This window comes from Berghia stephanieae, chromosome 5 (assembly GCF_034508935.2).
Source record: "Berghia stephanieae isolate SIO BIC M18660-M18661 chromosome 5, UCSD_Bste_1.3, whole genome shotgun sequence".
NCBI lineage: Eukaryota > Metazoa > Mollusca > Gastropoda > Nudibranchia > Aeolidiidae > Berghia > Berghia stephanieae.
In genome coordinates, this window is record NC_088364.1 from 21,665,069 (window position 1) to 21,692,568 (window position 27,500).

Consider the following 27,500-nt stretch of genomic DNA (forward strand, 5'->3'; position numbering starts at 1 on the left):
CCCAGTATTCTTTAAATTTGTATTTTCACCTTTGATCTTTTGTCAGGCGTTTATTTATTCAATTTGTCATCATTTTTTCTATTAGGGTTAGATCGAGATCGGAGGATTTTTTTTATATAAGGGTTAGTCATAAGTCTTATTAAAGTGCTAGGTGTTTGTTTTTCCTATTGGGGTTAATTAAAAGTACTAGGTTGAATTTTTTCTTTGGGTTAGTTGAGGGAATATATTATTAAAGTTGTTTCCCTTTGTAGGGGCTTTCGGAAGGCCTCCCAAGTAAAGCGTAGCAAAGACTTGGGACGTATTGATATAGATATCTACTGACTGGTAAACCAAAATCATGCCGAATAAAGCATGGCAGCGACGACAAGCACGTCAATTAAAATTTGCATTCAGAACTAGATCTACAATACTACTACGACTACTACTTCTGCTACTTCTACTACTAATACTAATAATACAGAAACTGCTCCTCAACAAAATGTAGCTCAAACAGTGGAATTTACATCAGCTGCAGATCAAGAACAGGATACAACTACAATACCTCTTATCTCACCACACAACACAGGACGTATGAACAAAGTTTGTCGTTTTTGTTCAGCAAAACTATGGCACGGTGAATCAACCTCGCTATGCTGTGCCAACGGGAAAGTATCACTGGCACCTTTACAACCCCTTCCGGATAATATAAAGAGTCTTTACACGGGTAACGACACAAATTCTAAGCATTTTCGAGAACACATCCGTGCTTACAATTCTATGTTTGCATTCGCCTCCTTGGGTGTACACGAAGATTTCTTGCCTCCTGGGATATACTGTTTCCGAGTTAGTGGTACCGTCTACAATAGAATAGGTCATATTCAACCCAACAGTGATAATGATAGACCAAAATTTGCCCAACTTTACATTTATGACACTGAACACGAAATTCAAAATAGGCTTTTTTGGAATAGAAGTCTAAATACTGATATTTTGACAACTATATCTACCATCATGGCTACTGTTAGTGCCTTTGTTGAATTATATAAGCATGCCGCTGCAGCTATTGAAGATGCTGGAGATCAAGGGAAGGATATTAGAATGGTGCTTCGAGCAGATTCATCAAAAGATCCCCGTAGATATAATTTACCGACTGCTTCAGAAGTTGCTGTTTTACTCCCAAATAACCCTATCAACTGTAGTAAATGGAGGGATATTGTATTATACCGCAAATCAGATGACCATCCAAACCAACAGTCAATTATGCGTATCAGTGAAACACATCCTCACTTTGATCCGTTGCATTATGTGCTCTTCTTTCCAAAAGGAGAAGAAGGTTGGGTGCCCAACATTAAATTCAACAGAAAGCAAACCGGTCAGGTCAGTCCATCATTATTTTATGCTTATCGACTTATGGAGAGAGATAGTTTTAATGTAATTTTGCACCGAGGTCGTCTCCTGCAACAATATTGTGTTGATCAGTATGCTAAAGTTGAAGAGCAACGCCTGCAATACATTCGATTTAATCAACAGTCATTACGAGCAGAATTGTATCAAGGACTGGTGGATGCAGTGTATCGAGGTGACGCACATGGAGCTACAGTAGGGACCAAAATTGTTTTATCATCTTCATTCACAGGGGGTCCAAGAAACATGCTCCAATTATACCAAGATGCAATGTCAATTGTTCGCAGATATGGTAAACCAGACTTATTCCTTACTGTGACCTGTAATCCATGTTGGCCAGAGATAACAAATGAACTGCATTCACGACAAACAGCTGCAGACCGACCAGATTTAGTCGCAAGGGTCTTTAAAATGAAATTAGGGGCATTGATGGAAGAGATAATTAAAAAAGAACTTTTTGGCAAAGTCTTAGCATATGTGAAGGTCATTGAATTTCAAAAGAGAGGCCTGCCACATTCTCACATCCTGATTATCCTTGATCGCAGTGCCAAACCCATAACTACTCAAGATATTGATAGGTTGGTGTGTGCAGAAATTCCACAAAACAAAACATTACAGAATTTAGTTTCAAAACACATGATGCATGGTCCCTGTGGCCTGGCCAATCCCAACAGTCCATGCATGAAAGATGGCAAGTGTTCCAAGAGATTTCCAAAATCATTCAGTGAGACGACACATACAAATGACTCCACTTATCCCCTGTATCAGAGACGTAATGATGGAAAATCAATCTTCAAAAGAGGAATTGCCCTTGACAATAGATGGGTTGTCCCATATAACCCGTATCTCCTCAGCAGATATATGGCACATATCAATCTTGAGGTGTGCAACAGCATAAAAGCGGTGAAATACATGTATACGTATGTGTACAAAGGACATGATAGAGTCATGGTAGAATTCCAAGGGGAACAAGATGATGAAATTAGGAGATTTGTTGATGCACGTTATGTTTCAGCAAGTGAATCTTGCTGGAGATTATTCCAATTTGACATGCAAGACCGATACCCGGCAGTCCAACGTTTAGCTTTGCACTTGGAAAACCAGCAGTCTGTAACTTACAGAGAAGGGCATGCGGAAAAAGCTGTAAGGAGACTGAAAGACACCACACTAACAGCATGGTTTAAGGAGAATGCAATAAACCGTGAGGCTAATACTCTACTGTATACTGATATGCCGGAACATTACACGTGGGTTAGTAGAACGTGCATTTGGAAGAAGAGACAGAGAAACCGCCTGGCAATCGGTAGAATGTACAGCGCCCATCCAGCAGAAGGGGAGCACTTCTTTCTTAGATTATTGCTGCAGCATGTAAGGGGAGCAAAATCATTTGAAGACCTAAAGAGATCAGAAGTAGGAACATTACACCATACTTTTCGACAGGCCGCGTCTGCTATGGGTTTATTGGAGGACGATGATGAGTGGATAAACTGCATGGCAGAATCAGCATTTGTTGCCTCAGCAAGTCAACTCCGACAGCTTTTTGTCACGATTTTGATCTTTTGCAACCCCACAGATCCTTTTTCCTTATGGAATACGTTTCAAGACCAGCTAGCTGAAGAATATTCTCATGTTGAAAGTATGACTGCTGAAGCTTGCGTTAGTAAGACACTTGAAGACGTTAACAGGCTTCTTATGATTCACAATAGATCATTAAAAGATTATCAACTGCCTGAACCTACAGAATCATACGCAACTGCCTGTCAAGTATGGGATCCAAATGAGCAACGACAAATTGCTCACAGTCGAAAAATGAAGATGAATCATGACCAACAGTTAGCATTTACTGGCATTTTGGAAGCAATTGACGTACCTGAACAAGACCGGGTGAATAATGTCTTCTTCATCGATGGCCCTGGTGGAACTGGCAAAACCTATGTATATAACACGCTGCTTGCAGAAATCAGAGGTCGAGGACTTTCAGCTACACCTGTTGCATCATCTGGAATTGCTGCAGAATTATTGCACGGTGGTAGAACAGCACATTCAACGTTCAAAATTCCAATTCCAATAACGGATAACAGCACCTGTAGCATCAGTCGCCAATCAGACACAGCTAAGTTACTAAAGAGTAGTTCTCTCATAATTTGGGATGAAGCACCTATGATGGACAGGCATGTGTTTGAATGTGTGAGCAGGACATTTTGTGACATAACAGGCAGTTCAAAACCTTTTGGGGGCAAAGTGGTTGTACTTGGAGGGGATTTTCGGCAAATTCTACCTGTTGTTAACAAAGGAAGTGAAGCCGATATATTAAGTGTCACACTTAACAAGTCAATTATTTGGAATTTTGTCACCATTTTTCACCTGAACAAGAACATGAGGGTTACTGATGACAATAACTGTTTTGCAAATTGGCTTCTCCGCATCGGAAATGGTACAGAGCCGGTTTTCAGCGAAATCGGAAAGTAGTCTGTTAAATTACCTACAGCGCTATGCCTTCCTGAAAATGACCCAGAATGCTTGATAAATGCTGTATACAATGAGTTGAATCTGAACTTTGCGGATGAACGTTATCTATCAGAGAGAGCAATTTTGACTACAACCCATGAAAATGTTGACAAAATAAATGCAGCCGTTCTGTCCGGGTTGACCTCATCAACTGAACAAATTTACCGCAGTGCTGATTCCATTCAAAGTGACTCTGACATCAACTTATACCCGATTGAATTCTTGAACGAACTTACACCTCCCGGACTTCCTCCACATGCATTACATTTGAAAGCCAACACGTCAGTCATGCTGCTTAGAAATATAAATCCTAAATCAGGCCTCCTAAATGGCACCCGTTTGTTAATAATTAAATTAGGTTCAAAAGTATTAGAAGCCAAGATAATTACCGGTAGTAGAGCTGGCGACATAGTGTTTATCCCTAGAATCAATCTGACGCCAACAACGGATTCGGGCTTACCATTTATTCTAAATAGAAGACAGTTTCCGGTACAATTGTCAAATGCAATGACAATTAACAAGTCTCAGGGGCAGACATTAAGCAAGGTGGGGATTTTCTTACCACAACCGGTATTCACACACGGACAACTGTATGTTGCTGTGTCACGGGTCAGAGGCTATAGTGGCTTACACTTCATGTTGGGCCACAAAGAAAAATCAACCGAAGATATACCAAATTACACAGACAACGTTGTTTACCAATCTGCCCTCATTAAATGATGGTGAGTACAGTATCGAATGAAAATAGTTCTTTCCCCGCGAAATTGCGGGCTTTTTACTAGTATATATATATATATATATATATAATATATATATATATATATATATATATATATATATATATACTAATAATAATAATAATAATACACATTTATATAGCGCTCATTCTCGTGTAAAACACAAGCTCTGGGCACTTTACAATATAAATATCAATTTTAAGTGAAAAAAAAATAAAATAATAACAACAATAACAATTCATAGCCAAATCAAGGATTCATATAGAGTCAAGAAAAACAAATACAGTAAAAATGTGTCTTGAGATTCTTTTTAAAAGTAGGTAAAGACTTGCACTCCCTCAGACCACGTGGTAGTTCATTCCAAATCTTGGGGCCGAAACAAGCAAACGATCTATCACCAAATTTTGTTCTTGATCTTTTTTCCGAAATTTTCGTTTGGTCATTACATGATCTTAAAGTGTAATTTTCAAATTTACACATGACCACGTGATCTGTGAGATATGCCGGTGCTATACCAGCCAAACACTTATAAACAAGACACGCTGCTTTGTAATATGTGCGCTTTTCAATGGGCAACCAGTGGAGAGAGGCCAACAAAGGGGTTGCATGATCAAATTTTTTTTGGCCAAAACTAATCTTGCAGCACTGTTTTGCAGTAGTTGCAATTGTTTAATAGAAGCCTGAGGCAAGTTGACAAGCAGCGAGTTACAATAGTCTAGTTTCGAAAAAATGAGGGAAACAACCAATGTTTTACATGTTCCAATTGCAATATACTGACGGATCGAACTGATTTTCTTCAATTGAAAGTATAAAGATTTACAGAGAGCAGAAATGTGAGCTGACATTTTCATTTCTGAATCAAAATAGACACCCAAATTTTTCACAGTCTTTGAAACTTTGATCTTTTCACCCCCAATCAACACCTCAAGACCATCATTCACCTTCAACTGCCCTCTATTTCCCACAATCATCACTTCTGTTTTTGACTCATTCATTTTCAACTTGTTTGCATCCATCCACTCTTTCACATCCGTCACACATTCTTCCACACGTTTCACAATATTTTCGAGATTTTTAGTTTTATCAGTAGCATAAAGTTGCGTATCATCTGCATAGAGATGATAGCGCAGCCCATGACCAGTGATGACATTAGATAATGGAGAAGTATACAAAACAAAAAGAATTGGACCCAAAACAGAGCCTTGAGGAACACCAAAAGACAATGTATGTTGACGAGAAAGTTTATCTAAAATCATAACCTGTTGCTTTCTGCCATCTAAATAAGATTCAAACCACTGCAAGACAGTCCCAGACAAGCCAAAGGTTATATTAAGTCGTTTAATGAGAATACCGTGATCAATAGTATCAAACGCCGCCGAAAGGTCTAACAATGTCAAAAGAGAAACAGAACCTTTATCTAAAACATCAAGCAAATCACTCGCAACACAGCACAGAGCAGTTTCTGTGCTGTGGTAAGAACGATAAGCTGACTGAAATTTTTCCCATAGATTGTTTTCATGGAGATGTTGTGAAAGACGTCTGAGTACAACTTTTTCAAGGATTTTAGAAAGAAATGGCAGATTTGAGACGGGACGGTAGTTACTAAGGTCATTTACATTGAGATTTTGCTTTTTTATGAGAGGCTTTACAATTGCATGTTTATAGATATCTGGGACTTGTCCTGAGATAAGTGACTGATTTATAATATAAGTTATGCAAGGTAACAATTCAGGAAGACATAATTTCAAAATATTAGTTGGTAAAGGATCTAAATCACATGACTTCGAGGAAGATGAAAAAATTATTTTAGAAATTTCTTCTTCAGTTGTTTCTTTAAAACAAGAGAATCCCTGTGAACCCGAAAAAGGGTGGAAATTTATATCTTCATTTTGCACGAGGTCCAAATTGTTCCGAATTTTCGATATTTTTCCCGAAAAGAAATCTGAAAATGCATCCGGCTGCTTTTCTACCGGGATATTAGTGGGTAGACACATGCCCTTTTCTTCCCCTAAAAGTTCCTTTGAAACAGAGAAAAATTCCTTAGTGTCCCTCACTGATGACAGTTTTGTGTTATAATAGTTTCTTTTTGCTCTTTTGCAGGTGGTTTTATACTTATGCTTTTTTGCTATATATATCAGCCGGTCAATCTCAAGGCCCGATTTTCTCCACGATGCCTCTGCATTCCTTTTTTTCCCTTTTGGCAGTTTTTTCACTCTGGTTAAACCACGGAGACGGTTTCCTGGAATTTATTATTCTAGTTGTCTTTGGCGCATGCCTGTCGATGACGTTGCGCAGTACCTCGTCTGTTTTCTGTGCTGATGGTATATCCATTCTTCCTAGTTCCTCTGACAGATTGTTTTTGAAGGAACTAATGTCTATTTTTTTGGTATCCCTAGACACTATCTTGACTTTCTTTGCTTTCTCTTTGATGCATTTGAGAGTTGCCAGAATCAGATTGTGGTCTGAAATTTCTTTTTTGATATTTTTAATTGATTCAACAAGCGAGGGTGTGTCAATGATGAACCAGTCCAAGATGTGCCCCAATCTTTGAGTTGGAGAGGTCACTAACTGAGTGAGGCCATGTTCATTCAGCATATTTTTTATAATTTTAACGAGACTATTCTGATCAACATCAAACTGAATATTTAAAATCGCCGATATAAATTTTTCGCTTATTTGATGTGTCTTTTGATACAAAATCTGAAAATTCATCAGCAAAATCATTCTGTCTCAGTTTGTTCTTTTTGCTTGGGGGTGGTCTGTAGATACAAGTGATTAAAAATGAAATTTGAGGGTAGGTCAATGTGGTTTGGACACACTCGAAACTTTTGAACGAAATTGGCCTGTTTTGTATTTTAGACGAAAGAGCGTGTTTGTATATGATGGCGATCCCCCGTCCTGATTGTCCATTTCTTGGGAACGATTCCATCTTGTAGCCGGGAGGTGTCATTTCTTTCATTATAGGTTCATCACCGAACTGACGCAACCATGATTCAGTTATAGAGCAGTAAAGTTAGGTGCCCCAAACGTAAACAATAACAAGTTGCTAGTGATTTCCGTTAGGGACCGGAATAATTTACGCACAATATAGGTCTCCCAATTTTGTAGTTTGAGTTGTAGGCAATACACTTTCAGTATTGAAAATATGTTTACATAAAATCTAACAGTTGCAGAAATAATAATATAAGGCTAAATTATTATGAAAATCAGGCTCCGAATAATTCTCGTTTTGTTCACACCAGCGCAATAATTTGCTCTGGTCTAAAAATAGATAGACTGTAACTTTTGATAAATTTTAGAAAATTTTACCTTTTGTTCCATAAAATATCCATATCTAGACATTATTTGATGCATGATCGAGTATTTATGAATATGTGTTTCTTTTGCCACCTAACAGCCAAATTTTAAAGGTTATTTTTTTTCTATTATTTACATTGGAACGTGAGCTGTCAAGACAGGAACATGTGGTTTGCCACGTGCTTCTCGACCTTTGTTTACGTTTGGGGCACCTAACTTTACTGCTCTATATATAGAATATCGATATCGTGTTGATCTATGACATCGATTATATCGAATGTCTTGTTTCTCGATGACTGTGCGTTAATATGGCCAATACAAATGTTATGATTTCCATGACTTGGTCTTGTGTCATTTATCAATATTTTTGTTAACGTCTGTGGTGGTCGAGTTGAAATATACTAGTAAAAAGCCCGCAATTTCGCGGGGAAAGAACTATTTTCATTCGAAACTGTACTCACCATCATTTAATGAGGGCAGATTAATAAACAACGTTGTCTGTGTAATTCGGTATATCTTCGGTTGATTTTTCTGTGTGGCCCAATAATATATTTAATAATATATTCCATCAACTAACCCCAAGAAAAAATTAAACCTAGTACCTTTAATTAACCCCAATAGGAAAAACAAACACCCTAGCACTTTAATAATACTTATGACTAACCCTAATACTAATAGGAAGAAAAAAATCATCCGATCTCGAGCTAACCCAAATAGAAAAAATCATGACAAATTGAATAAATAAACGCCTGACAAAAGATCAAAGGTGAAAATACAAATTTAAAGAATACTGGGGATGTAGGAGCTTTCGGAATGTCTCCCCTTTACTTAATTTATGGAAAAACAAACTTCCTAGCACCTTTAATAAGACTTATGACTAACCTCTCGAGCGAACCCTAATAGAAAAAAAAACAACTCTCGGACTGCTTTGCACTACCTTTCAATATTTAACAAATCAAAATGGCGGCTGAAAATCAAAACAATGGTCAAATTAAGAAATTTTAAACTTTCACAAATCTATCAAGGTTTGTTCTAGAGTTTTTAAAATACTTCTAGATATAATGACAAATTGAATAAATAAATGCCTGACAAAATATCAACGGTGAAAATACAAATTTAAAGAATACTGGGGATGTAGGAGCTTTCGGAATGTCTCCCCTTTACTTAACTTATGGAAAAACAAACATCCTAGCACCTTTACTAAGACTTATGACTAACCTTAATAGAAAAAGAAATATCCTCGATCTCGAGCTAACCCTAATAGTAAAAAAAGAATCAAAATGGCGACTGAAATACCTTCATGTGATCAAGTGAATAATATCACTATGAATGCCACGATTTGCTGAAAAATGCCAACACCCACACACACACATGTATACACCACACACAACACACACACACACAAACACAAACACACACACACGCACACACACACACACAAACATACACGCAATTAGAACATACATAACAACACTTATCACCGCTGAATCAACAACACAACGGAAGTAATAATAATACTTGATGTCATAAATAGATGACGCAAATTGACAACTTTTTACAGTGTCAAAATTAGTTGATTTTGGGAGTCAAGTGTCGTCGTTGGTACATATTTTATGATATCTGTTTGACTCAACGAACTTTCAAACTGACTTTAAATTATAAAAGGAAATCAAGTTATCTGTTTATCTATCTGTAAAAAATACATTTCTAATTTTCAAATCTTTCAGTAGAGTTGTGCGCCGTATCAATTTTTTTATTGACTCAAATAAGCACAATGTTCTCCACAATGCTATATTTTTTAAAGAAAGGATATATATATAATATAATAATACCATTTACAGCGTTTTATTTACTCTCGGAAAGTCTTGAGTGAGAGTTGTTCGAAATCGGGAGCCTGAAATAGATCTCAATTCTCGGTACCAAGGTTGCCAGATAGCCATTGGCCTGACCAATTTGGCCAAATTTGGCCACACAGAGAATAATGTTTCTATAAGTAATTTAAAATTGACATTTATATCTATTTTAAATGTTTACTAGTCCACTAGAATTTGTATGATTATCAAAACGGATGAGTTTTCCAAGGAGATCAGAGTTTTAGTATTGTTTGCCCAAGTAAGTTTCTATTTGGTCACTTTTCACATCGATCACTGGCCTCGGGCACGCCTGTGTACTCCCTTGGCAAAAAATTCTTAATTTTCAAGTTCAACATGTTGACGCCATTCCTGGTGACTCGAGAAGTTTGATCGACTTTTAATTTTTATTAAAAATGATTTCCTTTTACTCACTTTTAAGATTATTATTTTAATTTAGAACACAGTGAGGCGTCAAAATGTATTGCCTTGTGTATTTTTTGTACGTAACAATATGAATCCGGAGAAAAACGAACAAACTAAACAAAAACCAACCAAAAAAAAGAAGAAAAATAAAAGAAAAAGAGAGTACAACTTTATAGTTATAGGGTCTTGCATGTGTTTAAGGGAGCGTCAGAGAGAGAGAGAGAGAGAGAGAGAGAGAGAGAGAGAGAGAGAGAGAGAGAGAGAGAGAGAGAGAGAGAGAGAGAGAGAGAAGGGGATTGGGGGTGGGAAAGATTGGTAGATAGATAGATAGATAGACAGATAGATAGATAGATAGATAGAGAGAGAGAGAGAGAGAGAGAGAGAGAGAGAGAGAGAGAGAGAGAGAGAGAGAGAGAGGGGGGGGGTTAAAGACTGCTTTGTAGCTACTTTTGATTTTTTAATTTTGGTTCCTATCCTTATTTATAAGGTTACAGTTTGGGACACTTTTGGTGTAGACAATATCGGCGTGAGCAGCAAGGAAGATTACTCTACATTCTTTTAAGGACTCTTTTGTTTTTAAAGGTTTGATGGCGCTAATAAAACATTGAGGCCATTTTAGGGCTAGTTGAAATAAAAAATGGGATGCCAGTCAAAAAAATTATAGTTTTACAAGACATGATAGACGATGAACAATAGACCAGCCCTACAATTCAAAGGACAAGGAATGATTTTGAAAGAAAAGGATCTTGGAAGAAGACGAAATCAAGACTGCCCGGGAGGCCAGTGATCGATGTGAAAATTGAGTTGGGACTGAGATGATCTTAAATTTCGAGTGGGTTCATATTTTTTAATCAGTTCCTGCAAATCCATCCAGACATCTAAAAACATAGCACAATATTTTAAATTCTATCCTATACTTCACAGGAAGCAAGTGCAATTCCTGGAGAACTGGTGTTATATGATCTCTTTTTTTCGTCAATTTTATAAGTCTAGCCGCTTTATTTTGAATTTTTTGTAGTTGATGAATTAATCTACTTTGACAGCCAATGAGAAGGGAATTGCAATAATCTAATCTGCTAGTAATAAACGAATTAACAAGCATCTTTGTAATACCTTCATCAATGTAATGTCTGATTCTTCCAATGTTTCTAATGTGATAGTTACAACATTGGCATATTTTTTAAACATGATGTTCCTTGGATAACCCTTGATCTAAATACACCCCAAGATTTCTCACACAAGAACTAGGTTTAATAGCATTTTCACCCACTAGTATCTCATTTGTAGATATTTTTGAGAGTTGATACCTATTTCCAAAAATTATCATTTCCGTCTTGTCATCATTAAATTTAAGTTTGTTTAGTTTCATCCAATCCTTTATGTTAGCAACGCAATTTTCCAGCTCTGAATCATTATTGAGTTTTGTATACAGCTGAGTGTCATCAGCATAAAAATGAAAATCAATGGGAAAAGTGGATAACATATGAGAAAGGGGAGCAGTATACATTGTAAAAAGGAGGGGGCCGAGAATAGATCCCTGAGGCACTCCACACGTTAATATGGATGGATTTGAAACATGGCTTTCTATAATTACTGACTGAGTTCTTTCAAACAAATATTCCTTTAACCAGTCCAAAGCTGTGGCACTGATATAAAATTTATCACGTAGTCTAGTCAAAAGTAAATTTTGATCGATAGTGTCGAATGCCGCCCTTAAATCTAGTAAAACAAGCATCGCAGCACTTTTATTATCTATATCATTTACAATATCATTAAAAACTTTAAGTAATGCCGTTTTCGTGCTATGGGAGGCTTTGTAGGCAGATTGAAATTTAACATTTAAGGCATTCGTCTCTAGATGGTTAATAATACGAGCAGCAACGACTTTTTCGATTAATTTTGAAATGAAATTTAAATTTGACACAGGTCGAAAATTATTTAACTCATTGCAGTCAAGATTTGCTTTTTTCTTCAGGGGTCTAACCAAGGCATGTTTCAGCATATTTGGAAAATCGGGTAACGTTAGACTTTCATTTACGATAGATGCAATTGCTGGAGCAAGATACTTTGTACATGATTTTATGAGCCGTTGGTGTTTTATCTAGCGGGCATGATTTATAAGGCATATCTGACAAAATATTTTTAACTTCCTCTATTGTTACGGGTTCAAACGACGTTAACGTTTTATAACGGGTGTTCATATATTTAGTTGGTCGTTTCGTTCAGGTAAGTGTTGTGTCCTCCTGTAGTGTCTCTTCTGTTGATGTTGATCTTCCGGGCGATGTCACGCGCCTTGCCATTGTTGTTGTGTTCATTTGTGAAGTCATGCTTGTTGTTTCAACTCGTGATGTTGTTGCTGGGATGTAGATTTGTGGGGCTGTCGTTGTCTAGTTCCTGTGTGGATGTTGGAAATTTTCTCAATGAAAAAGGTGTTGAATTTGTCACAGTTCTTTTGGAGATGTATTTGAAGGTAGATTATTTGTATTCGATGGTGTGATCATTTCTTTGACAGTAAGTATTATAAAGCTTTTTCGAGTCAAGTTTGCTTTTTATCAGAGTGTCCTTCACATATTGCCGCTTGGTACTGACTATTAGTTGATTGGTATAATTTTTGGCTTTTTTATATAGTTGCTTGTGAAATTCAAATCCAGCCTTACGCCAAATACCTTCCTTATGACGTCTGTCATGATTAGCCTTTCGGATTTCAGCATTAAATCATTTGGAATTTGGTCTTAGGACGATTGTTCTGGACTTGAGGGGCGCATGATTTTCCAGACAATTATTGAGTGATGTGTAGAGGAGATCTAAATTCTCTGTGACGCCGTCTGTATTTATAACGTTATCATTTATGTCCAACTCCCGAATTTGGTCTAGTAATTTGGTGTGATTTATGTCTTTCGTTTATCTATAGCGGACTGTACGCCGATTTGAAATTGGAACAGGGACATTGATCTTAAAAAATACTGGGTGGTGGTCTGAAATGTCTTGGCCTCCGATCCTGATCTCACGAGTGGAAGTATCGATAGACCGTGTGATAACGAGATCGAGGGTGTGTCCACCCTCGTGAGTTGGTCCATTGACATTTTGTTTGATATTGAATATTTCTAGAAGTTTGGTGAAGTTGTCCGAAATCTCGGCATGAAAATTAAAATCACCTAGAATAATAATTTATCCATTCTCGGTGTTTTTTGCGTGGAGAAAGACTTCATATTCTTTTAAAAAAGTTGTATTAGTGCTCTTGTTTTTAGTTGATGGTGGTGGTCTGTAAATGGTTACGACGTTAAAGTGTCTATTATTATAACTAAAGTGAATTTAGATTCATTCGAATGAGTCGTAGTTTTGTTTTACTCGTTTGATAATATTCAATTGGTCTCTAAAAACGCACATCAAACCACCTCCACGTCTTTGGTCTCATTTTCTTGATGATATGAATACCCGATGGGGAATACCTCGTTTATGGTTATAGTGTCAGAAGATGTTAACCAAGTCTCTGTAATAAAGAATAAATCCAATTTGTTTTCGACGATAAAATTAACACAGCTTTATTTCGCACTGAGCGGGCATTCAGGAGAGCACATTTCAAATTGTTTTCGTCATCTGTACTCCTTTGTTGTTGTTGTTGTCGTCTCCGTTGTTGCCGTAAAATCATATTTTCTTTCTTTAAAAGTTACTGAATTTTCTAGACATCTTGGGGATAATTTGTGAAGAATTTTGAATGTTTCTGTTGCCATAATTTGCAATCGCTTGGTTTCAAGGGGGATAACTTTAGCCTTTGTTAATCAGTCTTTGTAAGTGCCTGTAGATGAATCTTAGCGCGCGTTGTTGAATTTTTTTCTTCCATTTTCTTAGTATTTGCTCTTGAGCAGAAGTGCCAATAAGTGAACAAAAGCTGAAATTTGATTAGAAAAATGTATAGAAAATTGTTAGTTTATTTGGTTTGGAGAGGTGTCTTCCTATTTTTTTAACACGTTTAGTTGTTGAGAGGCTTTCCTGTATATTTCCTTGTTGTGAGTTGCTTAGCAAAGGGCACACTTTCTATAGATAGTTCGAAGATGACGTCACTAAGGTCTTTGTTATTGTTTTTTGCCATCCGCGTTTATGAGTAATGCTGACTGAATTGTATTAACCCGACTATAAACGTTTATGGATACACACAGTTTTGTGTGTAGGTCCGTTATACTTCTGGATGGCAATGTTATGAGCTTCTTAGCCAAGCGCATACTATCTATAAACGTTTAAGGTTACACATAGTTTTATGTGTTGGTCCGTTTTATTTCCAGATGGCAATGTTGTGACTTTCTTAGCCAGGCGCATAGTATCTGTAGACACCTAGATAACCACGCCTCTCGGACAGTGGTCAAAATGTAAACAATGGCTCCCAAACATCAAAACATTTTGGTAAACAGTACTTTCATTATGCCGCTGCAGTTTCGTGGAATAATCTGCCAGAGCACATGAGAACGGAGAAAGGTTTGAGAGTCTCTTGTGACAATGGGCACGATCTATATTAAATTTATATGTGCTCGAGGTCATTGGTCACATTGTAAAATGTGCTCAAACTGACCCACTTAGTTCACAACTTTTTAAATCCCAAACATCACGATTGGTCATTTTATTCCGCTTGACACATGGGTATGTTTATAACTTTTGTAAACAAAGCAGCGTGTTTTCAATTGTTATGAAATATCCATCGTTGGACAGCAACAAATCATGTGATTGATGACCTGGTTGGACGAAAACATGAACATAGATCGCTCCCATTGTGGCAGCTTCTCAGACTGGTTCAGATCTGTTTTCTGTTCTGGTTTAATATTTGATATTCATATTTAATGAAACAGTGAGACATGTCAATTTTTATGTATCATATATAGTATTTAATTTATGTGCAAAGTATTTTTAAAAAAATTATTATGTCGATGAAAAGCCTTAAAAGGTTCACTGATTTTAAATTAGAATTTTAAAAGATGATATTATACATCATTATTTTTTTTTCAAATTATTACTTTTATATTTTGTTGCCATCGTTAATAGTTGTTGTAACGTATAAACGATGTATGCATACTATGTCTTTTTACCGACAATAAAAATGTATTCATTCATTCATTTAAATCTATCAAAACACTTTGCTCCTCATTGTAAGATCATAACACCGAGCATTCACGCCAACATGTTGCCCTCATACTTGTACAGTTTTAATGTGACAATATCGTATTGTTGTGTTAATTTTCATGCCTAAACACGCGCGCACGCACGCACACACACGTACACAAACACATACACACACACGCACACACACACACACACATATGTATATATATATATATGCCCAAATTTCGACACTGATTGTAAAATCGAGACTCTCATATAGCCTGCTTTCAAACCTGTTTTTCACCTAAATTTATATTTTCGGATATAAAAACATCGATGTCAACACCCTCCAGAAAAAGGTGGTGTTTTTTAAGATTTGGAAACTTCTGATTTATTAAAAGTAAGTATACTTTTATTCGAGATACCTTTTCTGTTCGTTCTATGTCATATGATTTGCAAATTCAGTCCCGAATCTAATCAAAAACTGACTAAAAACACGTTCCACACACTGTTTGATATAAGTACACATCTAATGAAGGGGTGACGTCATTTCACACACATTTTCTGGTTAAATTTTGCAGAGACGGCGCCGTCTACATATAGATGGGGTGTCCAAATCTATAAGACTTTCTTTTTATCAATGCAAATCTATAAATGTGAACACCGCCTCTATTCGGTGTTATATCGGAATTAAATTGAATTGGAGGAAAAACCGACGACAAAAAAAAAAAAAAACAACAAAACCTGAGCAAATCGACCCAATGAACCGGAGTTTATCCCGGTTTCTATAGTGTGAAACGGACAATAGCAATTATTTACTATGCTTTAGATAGGATGCTAGTCTGCCGCAAACTACTTTTCGCTAACAGACACAGCTACCCAATCACTGAAGGGTGGACAGGGGGATCAGATAATATCTCGACTGCACCCAGGATCGATCACGGTACCTTTAGCTCAACCATATGAGCTATCGGGAGTCCCCGTAGTTTGTAAAAAAATAATAATAAACTACATCCAGTCTCTCCATTGGGCCAAATCAATTCAAATCAACTTTTGTGATTTCAACTTCAAAATCAATGTTTCACGCCGACATAACACTGCATTGAGACAGAGAGTCATTAATGTCTGTTTACAGTTAAATTACAAAGAATCCTGTGTAGAATTACTGAATATCGTGGTCATTTGCACGTATATAAAATGACTTAAGGACAAACTCATTTCATGTCATCATTTATCATTTTTATGACCTAATAATATAATAATATATTGAAATAAGACTGAAAGAAAAGAGCAATGAACGTTTTTACCCAAGTTAGGATGCCCCACTGCGCCAGTGTAGAACTTAGGGCCACCATCAGAAATAAAATTACACAACTCAAAAGATGAAAATTGCGAGCGTAAATGGTAAGGTATCTAGAACGTATTGATTTAATTTAAGATATAGATATAGACCTATGATGTTAAAGAAAAATGGTTTATCCATTTGATGGTTCAAACCGCACGTCGATAGCTTGAAAACAAAATGAGAGGCACACCAAAAACACGGTCACACACAGTTAAGTATAGATAGTATGCGCTTGGCTAAGAAGCTCATAACATTGCCATCCGGAAGTATAACGGACCAACACATAAAACTGTGTGTATCCATGAACGTTTATAGTCAGGTTAATAGAGTTTAGTGAACATTACTCATAAACGCGAATGGCAAAAAAACAATAACAAAGACATGAGTGACGTCATCTTCGAACTATCTATAGATAGAACAAAGATGACGTCACTCAAGCCTTTGTTATTATATTTTGCCATCCGCGTTTGTGAGTTATTCTCACTGAACTGTATTAACCAGACTATAGATAGTATGCGCTTGGCTTAGAAGCTCATAACATTGCCATCCGGAAGTATAACGGACCAACACACAAAACTGTGTGTATCCATGAACGTTGATAGTCGGGTTAATACAGTTCAGTGAGCATTAATCATTAACGCTGATGGCAAAAAACAATAACAAAGACCTGAGTGACGTCATCTGCATACTATCTATAAAAGTTCATGGTTACATAATGTTATGAAATTCTTAGCTAAGCGCACACTATCTATAGATCTCGATCTTGTTTTAGACGGTATACGTACAGTAAACACTTTCACATCACATCTTGTTTTAGACGGTATACGTACAGTAAACACTTTCACATCACATCTTGTTTTAGACGGTATACGTACAGTAAACACTTTCACATCACATCTTGTTTTAGACGGTATACGTACAGTAAACACTTTCACATCACATCTTGTTTTAGACGGTATACGTACAGTAAACACTTTCACATCACATCTTGTTTTAGACGGTATACGTACAGTAAACACTTTCACATCATATCTTGTTTTAGACGGTATACGTACAGTAAACACTTTCACATCACATCTTGTTTTAGACGGTATACGTACAGTAAACACTTTCACATCACATCTTGTTTTAGACGGTATACGTACAGTAAACACTTTCACATCACATCTTGTTTTAGACGGTATACGTACAGTAAACACTTTCACATCACATCTTGTTTGAGACGGTATACGTACAGTATACACTTTCACATCACATCTTGTTTTAGACGGTATACGTACAGTAAACACTTTCACATCACATCTTGTTTTAGACGGTATACGTACAGTAAACACTTTCACATCACATCTTGTTTTAGACGGTATACGTACAGTAAACACTTTCACATCACATCTTGTTTTAGACGGTATACGTACAGTAAACACTTTCACATCACATCTTGTTTGAGACGGTATACGTACAGTAAACACTTTCACATCACATCTTGTTTTAGACGGTATACGTACAGTAAACACTTTCACATCACATCTTGTTTGAGACGGTATACGTACAGTATACACTTTCACATCACATCTTGTTTTAGACGGTATACGTACAGTAAACACTTTCACATCACATCTTGTTTTAGACGGTATACGTACAGTAAACACTTTCACATCACATCTTGTTTTAGACGGTATACGTACAGTAAACACTTTCACATCACATCTTGTTTTAGACGGTATACGTACAGTAAACACTTTCACATCACATCTTGTTTTAGACGGTATACGTACAGTAAACACTTTCACATCACATCTTGTTTTAGACGGTATACGTACAGTAAACACTTTCACATCACAGTCTTCACACAAACCTAAAGCTTTTCTTAATACTTTAAAATACTTTTTTAATACGTTAAAAAAATAAAGTCAATTCTTATCTTGTCTAAATCGTCGAATCCACACTGAATTGATGATTAGAGCGTTACTAAGCACTAACTTATCAGAATATTTCCTGCCATTTCGCCTGTTCGTCCACTTGACAATCCGTAACTCCATAGTTATTATATGCAAAACAAGAACATAAGTCAGTTCCACGGTTAGTGAGTGTTCATCACAATCCTGTTACACATTGATAAATGAATTGCATCGCAACACCTGATGACACTATGTGTTTTTTCAATCATCTGTTAAATTTGTGAGTGATGCTCAGGATCTCTGGGTTGTTTGCTTCAGTTGAAAGGTAAGCACTCAAGGTGGCTTCGGGTCGTTGGTTTATGATAATCGGTTGATATCAGGGGAAAATATACTTAATTTTAAATTTTCGAGTCAAAAATAAAGCCACTGAAATGTGTATTCAACTAATATTAATAAAATACACGATAATTGGCGTAATGTTCAATATTGTATGCATTGTATGTTGATTGAATAACTCGAGACTCATACTGTATGGTTTTAGTTTTTAAAAAAGTAATCAATATTAATAGACTGACAGGCGTAGCCACAAGAGGTCACGGATAAACCATCAATTGGACCAACCAATGTCCAGCTTTGTATGTTGGTTGAATAACCTGGGACTCATAATATACTGACTTACTTGACTTAGATGCCTTTCTCGTCTCGACCGAAAGATCGGGTCGCCTTGGCTGTTTCCATTATTTCCTGTGTGAGGTGTCTCCAATATTGCCGGTCCTCTGCTAGGGTTCTCAGATTTTCAAGGTCCCCTGCCGTTATGAGACTAATGCTTTGTCCAAGTGTTGTGAGGTTTTTGTTTAGGATCACAGGGAGTGTTCTGATCGGTCTTCCTCTGAAAAGGTTCCCGTGTTTTTGGAAGTATCCCGACATGGCTTGGTTAGCTGGTATGTTTTTGTCCCTGCGTAGTATGTGACCGAAAAGTTGCCATCGTTGTTGTAAAATGTCAAGGGAGATTGGTCTTTCTTTTGTGATCTTATATAGTGATTCATTTGAGATCTTTTTTGGGTATTTGATGTCCAGTACCCTTCTTAGCTGTGTGCGATGGAAGGCATCCAGATGTTCTTCTTCGGATTTTGTCAACGCCCAAGTGCCGCAGTTATACAGAAGTACCGGTACAAGAGCATGGTACAGTTTCAGTTTGGTTTTTCTCTTTATTTTGTCACCTCTAATCCATACATTGGTGAGTTTACTGAGTGCGGCGTTTGATAGCTGTTTTCTTCTTTGCACATCCTCGGTGTCTCCAATTAGTGAGCCGACTTTCTTTGTTCTTTTCCATTCCTCTTTGTTCCTCGATATTGTTGTAAATTCGGTTTTATTGGCATTGACTTGGAGGTTATATTTCATGAGGGTATTTTGTATGATGTCTATATTTGCTGGTGTTGATCCATAATATACGGTAATAGTTTAAAAAAGCATCCATCTTAATAGTCTGAAAGGCATAGGAACAAGAGGTCACGGAGGAACCATCAATTGGAACAATCAATTTCCAAGAAACTGGGCCAGGTTCATTCTTTTTCTTACCCTTGTTGACAAAAACTACGTCACAATCGAGCAAAACTGATGTATGGAAAGCCATAAGTCCCATCAAAAATAGGATGTCTTCAAGATTTTGATATCACTGTATCTCTTTTAAATCAAATAAATAAGCTTGCCTCTATTAAAATTCTTAGCCAGGAGATTAAACTGCTTAAATTTACATATGCTTAATCACTTTAACTAAAAAGTGGCAAAGTTAAAACATTTACCTACACACTATACCTATTTGCAGGTCTGATAATCGAAAGCAATAATGGATTGAAAGTATTTCCAGTACAACAACGAGCCCTTAAAATTTGGGTTATCAGACCTGCAAATAATTAAACATGCACAGATCTTCACTTTTGTTCTCTCGAAATCTCTTTTTTTTCCAAGTTTAACATAAAAATTATAGATATGAACATTTATCTTGGTAATTAATGTTAAACTATATTATAGAAAAATTCTGCTAACCAACAAAATGTCCAGCGTTGATTTAAAATTGGGTTCCTGATAGCTCAGTTGGTGGAGCACTCTATTCACACGCAAAGGGACCAAGATCTATCCCGAGTGCAGTCGAGATTTTTTTTCTGACCCCCTTGTAATGGGTAGCTAGACCTGGCGGAAAGTACTTTCCTATCCAAAGGGTGGCAAGCAATTGCTATTGTTTGTTTCACTCCGGCTTAAAAGGTCTAAAGGGTCTGAAGGACTACTTTGGGTGGGTGGGTTGGTTGATTTACAATATATTATTATCTTATATAACCCATCGTCTCCAAATGATGTTATGTCAGGTTGTTTTGATTTGTGGAGATACATTGTCTTGTGGTATGACACTCGCCTTCGGATCAAAAGGTCATAGGTTCGAGTCCCGCTTTGACCGGAGGGTAGTTGAGCCCTTGGAACAGACTCGTTACTCACACCCTTCTCAAAACCGAGTATCTAGCTGTGAACAGCGTTGTCTCTGTGTGAAAATAACTTATAATATCACTCAACAGTCGTCATGTCTCGGCCTACGTTAACTGTTGCTGTTGGCTGAGATTCCATTGTAAAGAACTTTGAGCATGTTTAGTGCGTATGGCGATATCTAAATGATTTCTTTTTAGATGCTGAATATGGATTTTTTGATGAATATAAACATAACTTCTTAAAGTCTAAAAGTTTTGGTCATTTTTGTTTTTAAATTAGTTTTGGCTTACCCCATCATAAAACCGTTTTGAGAAGATCGGTCGCATATGTTTCCTCGGCCCATTTCAAAATCAGATAGTGTTTCTGCCCCCCCCCCCTTTTGTGGTCTCTGGTTTTGATAATTTTTACCAAGATAAGGGCTATTGTAATCGATAGATATTGGAAGGGCGTATTTTCTAGAAAAAAAATATCAAATGACCTTTTCCAGACTATGACAATACTGCACAAGGTGAGTTAGTGTGGTCGTATATTTTTCTTCGTCATGATTTATAACATTTATCATAGATCCATAGGGGTTTTAATTTATTTGACTTCACAAAAGATAGAACGAATTTGACGTCACTCAGCTCTTTGCTCTTGTTTTTAGCCAGCCATATTTTATGAGTAGTCCTCACTAAATGTTATCAATCAGACTAAAAACTTTCGGTATTGCTGAATTCCGAATTCCACCGAAATCTACCGAAACCCACTAGAATCTACCGAAATCCACAGAAATCTACCGAAATCCACTAAAATCTTCCGAAATCCACCGAAATCTACCGAAATCCACTGAAATCTACCAAAATCCACTGAAGTGGTGATTGAACCAGAGACAATGGGACGTGAGCACAGTGGGAATTGAGCTAGAGACAATGGGATGTGGGCAAAAGTGGGGATTGAACCAGAGACTATGGGATGAGAACTCCAGTGGGGATTGAACCAGAGATAATCGAGATGAGCACCAATGGGGAGTAACCCAGATACTCTAGGAGGTGGGCCCTATTGTAGAAAAATCTTGGAAAGTAAACCAAGATTTTTCTACAAGAGAAGACCTACCAATGATCTCTGTCGCCGATCTGGAACGAAATAAATGTATGGAACGTCTTGCTCTCACAGGAAAGATAGAAGGTAAAAAGAGTAAAGGTAGACCAAGAAAAACATATTTGAATAGTTTGAACAGCTGGATGACAAAGAAAGAGATGAGTAATATTAGTTTTCTGAGGTTATCTGATCAGAGAGATGAATGGGGCACATGATCACCGATGTCTGGCACAGACTTGGTACTTGAAGAAGGAGAAGCCATGTCTCTTTTATGAATAATATGTCAAAGTCTGTGTCCAAAATATGTTCATAAACTAGAGTTGTCTTTTTATTACATACTGATCTTGAGTTGAATAAGCAAGATTTCATTCATAATATAAGGTTTGACACTTTCATTTTTCTCTGTAAGTTGTTTTCACACATTGACACAGATTGTTCGTGGGTGTCCTCAGTTTCGTTCCAAGGCTCTGTGTTATCTCTCTTAATACATCTTCCTCTGCATGTTTTTTAACATTCCTCAAATCGTGTCTGCTGTATCGGTGATTATATTTTGTTTGTTGGTTGTTTGAACACAGCCCCAGCTGCGATTATTACCCACTGTTGATAATTCTAATGGTTTTATTTCATTATTTTCTCCCATGTCAGCTTCAGTTGGTCTTTGTCTTGAGATGAGTTCTTTATAGTCGTTATTGTTGCACAGTGTTATATTTTGGGAAATGCTATTTGTTTTGACACTGCTCCAAAGTGATTGATTTTAACACCTCTCACATGGTTTATTGTTGTTAAAACAGGTGGTCGTGATTCTGCAGGACGGGGTCTTGTCCTCAATGTTTGCGACAGTCACCTCTGGCTCGACGAAAACAGTTATGCTGTGTATTTGTATTTTATTCGGATGATGACATGCATAAACAATGATGTGAACATAAATCGGTATCAGAATGTCAGCTGACAAGGAGGATAAAAATGATCATGTTGAATAAAATCCATTTTAAAATTTGTTGATTAAAATATTTCCTTCTTTTAAAAAGTTGTAAAAATTATATCACAAGATTCACTGAAACATGTCCCACAAAGTGGAATAAAAATTCAATGTATAAATAAATGTTAAACGGTTTAACATCACAAAAAAACCCCATCAAAAGCATAGTTACACACGTCTGTCTGCAAGGCGTACTACACAGACGAAAGGTCCTTTTGTCCTTTCTCTCAATGGATATTAATAAGCGAACGGACTTAGATATTTGTACACATGCAAAATTTGTATATAACTGTATTGTTGTAAGTTATCTTAAGAGAAAGTTTATAAGCATGAAACATCTTGAAATTTGTTACGCTCTTAATTTAATGACAAAATGATGTTTAGTAGTATTGTAAAGAACACACACCCATAACTGATTGGAATAAAAATTCTTTTCAACGTGAACTGAGTTTTGCAATGAAAAATTATAAATTCATGGATATTAAATTCCTCTATAATCTATTCCACAGGTGCTCATGAGCAGCAAAATGACTTATGATGAAGAAAAAGGGTATTTGTCTTTCACACAATTCCGTATATTCTTGGGGGTTTACACACTTGTAGCGGCGTGTTCTTTAAGCTTAGTGTGGGGCAACCTGTCTGTCTACGTCATTTCCTATTTATACATCCGGGTAGACATGGATGTCGAGATTAACGCATCACGGCTGCCTGCTATGAATTCCATAGGTAAATAATCATTGTGATCAATGGTCTCACAGAGGTATTATGTAGATAAGACTTTATACCTAGAATAGAATCCTAAGCTAACCTTATACAATCTGAATATAGATAAATGCATTCATTGAGGACAATGGTTTTTTTTTTCGTAAGCCTCACGAAAACTTAATTTTCTTATATCTGGCTGTTTTTAACTTTTAACCGATTTTCATTGATTAAGTTCATTCCACCACAATAGCAGATGGAAGCAGTGGGCTACAAATGACTACCAATATCTCACACCCTCTTTAATGTCCTCTTGTTACACATCTTTCTCCGGCTATTTAATCTTGTGGAATGGCATTCGCCTTCTGATCGGGAGATCCTGGGTTCGAGTCCTGGGCGGCGCATAGTTGAGTCCTTGGAAAAGGTTCTTTACTCACATTCTCTCACCGTACTCTTGTGTAAAATGATAACATGGCCGGTAACAGTGCTGTCTATGTCCGAAAAAAATTGTAATATCGCCTAACAGGCGTGATGTCCCGTCCAACCTGTTAAGTGTTGCTGTTGGCTAGGGACTCCTTGTAAAGCAAATTGAACACGTTTCGTTGATATTGCTCCATATAAAATCTCAATGTTTATTTTTAATTATATTTTGGCCCTTGAGACTTTTGAAGCATATATGTTACAAACCACTTATCAGAAACATATTTAATTTTATCCCCTTCCCATTTTATTACAGGTCTTGGTATTGGCATGTTAATTTGTCATTCACTCACCAAGCTGTTTGGGAAACGCCTCGTCATGGTGTTAGGAAATCTATTGTTCTGCCTGACGTTGGCAATGAGTTACTTCACCATTCGCTACTCCTACAATGCCTTTCTTGTGACATTCGGATTTGTGTCTGGAATCGGGTATGGAATAGCCCAGGGAGTGTCCATTATCTACATCATCTCATGGAGCACACGTTATTTGGTCTTGGCGACGAGTTCCCTCATTACTGTAGAGATATTAGGCGGCTGTATTATGAACTTACTAGTCACATGGTATATTAACCCCAATAATCTTAAGCAGACACAAAAGTGAATTGGAGTGTCACTGTCTTTTCGGAGACTGAATTGTTGGATAAAGTCCAACCGTTTTTCATGTTATACAGTATCATTGCTTTTGTGCTGGGTATAGTGGCCTTTTGTCTCATAAAAGACAAGTCATCTGATATATCAAGCGGCACACAAAAAGAACCAAAAGCAACAGCGGAACAAATTGTTTATCACACATCAGAGGAGGCAATTTTGCAGTTAAGCAGAGGACACCAGAAAAGTGATAGCATCCTGATTGATAAAACCACTGAAAACCAAAACGGTCTACCAAGTTACGGCTCGTGTACAGACTATGTAGAGGATAACTCTAAGAATAAGGGATCTACAAGTTTGGAAAGGAGTTGTGGCTGTTTTGATACTTTGGACACCTCCTCTTTTCATCATAATATGAATAAAGAAATAAAACTGCATAAAACCAATACAGGAAAAAATTCGCCAGATCATCTTCCCCTTCCTCTATTTGAAGAGCACGACAAACAGCTTTCTATAATGAACTTACCAAATGAAAACCACGATAACCTGTCATCCCAACTGACTGTTACCGCTAAACACGAAAGTCATGAATGTGTAGCGCGTACAAACAAAGTGATAACAGAAATGTCCAAGAGTGATTCTATTTTAATCTCACATTGTGATAAAATTATTGATACGCTTCAAAACAATGATGACAAAAATACATCATCCAGTCAGACAATTGAAAATACCTTTGAACTATTAGATGATATGCCACCACGTCAAGCTTTGAAATCAAAGACATTTTACATTTTATTGATAATGCTCTCTTGCTCTGATATTTCGTTACTTGTCATCCTTACATATTACAAAAGTTTTGGCATGGTCTTTTACTCGGACGATCATTTTCTATCCAGCACATCACTCTTTTTGACTCTGGGAATGGCCTTGAGTGTCAACCTGACAGGAGCTGTCTGCGAAAGACTTGATCTGAAAAATACAGCGGTCGTTACTAATTCATTTATGTGTATCATGGGTGCTTTCTTATATGTCTCGGCCATTCTTAACAAATGGCTATATTTGAGCTGGAATGTGATCTATGGATGCTGGCTCTATGCAGTGTATTCTCTCTTTTTTACTTGCATTTTTAAATATTTCGGCAAAACCTATTCTACCACCATTATCGGCATGTCTTTGTCTTTTTCCTACGGGCTAGACATTGGTGGTAGTATGTGCGTACAATACGTTCTACAAAATTATGGTTGGTTGACTTTATTCTCTGTTGTCGGCGTTTTGAACGCTATTGGATTTATCCTAGTTGTTTTTGGATTGCCAAATAAATCAAATTATTGAATATACGAGGTGTCCATAAAGCTTTTCCTATATTTCAAAGACTTATTATTCTAAAACCATTATAGATACTTGCATATGTTTTTCACCATCTTCTGAGGTAAAATCATACATTAAACCTATTATTCCTCGACCTGCATTCTCTAAAAACGATTACTGTAAATGTATGTTTAGATATGCTAAAATGTTATGTTACATTTCTTTTCATGAATTTTGGCCATATATAATGTTTTCACAAAGGCAGTGTACCCTCAACTTGGATCCAGGTCGTTCGCAAATTTCTAAAGGACAAGTTTTTAGACATGTATTGGAGAAATGAACTCGAATGCTGCCCACCTGAGACACTGGACATATCCTGTATGAATCTTTCTTATGGAGTTTTATCAGAGATATTATTCAGTTCCCATAACAGATGCTGGAACGCTTACAATAAAAAAAAGCTGATATTGAATACATCACTCCACAAAAAACACGGAAAGAATTCAAAAATATGTTGAATTTACTTGTAGGTAGTTATGGCAATCATATAGGGAATGAGATTAGCGGAAGAGTAGCGTCCCTTGATTGGACGTCACCGGTGGAGAAGTTATTTGTAAACAAACCAACTACAAGCCAAGCGCTCCAAATACAAAATTTATTATTCATATTTATGTACAAAAATGCACAACGTTGATTATGATATTCATTTTTGTACAGAAATATGAATAATAAACGTTGTATTTGGAGTGCTTGGCTTGTAGTTAGTTTGTTTACAATTAACTTCTCCCCCGGTGACGACCAATCAAGAGACGCTACTCTTCCGCAAATTTCATCCCCTATTGATGCAAAGTGAGTAAGAAATAATGGTAAACAAAATGTAAAATGTATACATTCTTATGTCCACATTTAAAGTATAATGGCTGCAACGTTATCTGTTAAAGATGTTATTAAACAAAGGGAAGGTTTTAATAAATTGCTTCTTCTAAGAACTGCATTTTACCTTTAATTTAATATAATATTATGCTTTCATGACATAATATACTCAATCCTATATTCACAGTGTCGTACGGGGGACTTTGACAAGGCCAAAACACATTTGATTAGGATCTACTGCAGATGCAAAAGTTGTAGTGGAAGAAAAAAGAGACTATTAGTTTACATACAATGTATTGAAAATTTATGAAGGAGGCCATAATTACATCTTTGCTTAAAAAGAAAAACCTTGAGTTTGATTCATTAAAAATACTACAGACCTTTATCCAATTAAAATATATTTCAAAGGTTATCGAGAGGCTTGCTGTCAAATGAATACACAGTATTTTATGAATACCAAAATGCGCAATATATTTCAGTC

The 27,500-nt window shown here is 36.7% G+C and overlaps 2 protein-coding genes across 2 annotated transcripts in view; one reads left to right on the forward strand and one right to left on the reverse strand.

Moving 5' to 3' along the window:
- Window positions 1–10,763, forward strand: part of LOC144973886 (uncharacterized) — a 20,720-nt gene extending 9,957 nt beyond the window's left edge. The window contains exons 5-6 of the mRNA XM_078916773.1: window positions 485–3,318; window positions 10,689–10,763. Coding sequence (XP_078772899.1) covers window positions 485–3,318; window positions 10,689–10,763 — 2,909 coding nt within the window. The remainder of the gene's footprint in view (window positions 1–484; window positions 3,319–10,688) is intronic.
- LOC144972596 (uncharacterized) overlaps window positions 1–19,956 on the reverse strand; it is a 277,443-nt gene extending 257,487 nt beyond the window's left edge. Inside the window, exon 1 of the mRNA XM_078913998.1 lies at window positions 19,204–19,956. Coding sequence (XP_078770124.1) covers window positions 19,217–19,933 — 717 coding nt within the window. The 5' untranslated portion in view covers window positions 19,934–19,956 and the 3' untranslated portion in view covers window positions 19,204–19,216. The remainder of the gene's footprint in view (window positions 1–19,203) is intronic.
- Window positions 19,957–27,500: the final 7,544 nt, after the last annotated feature.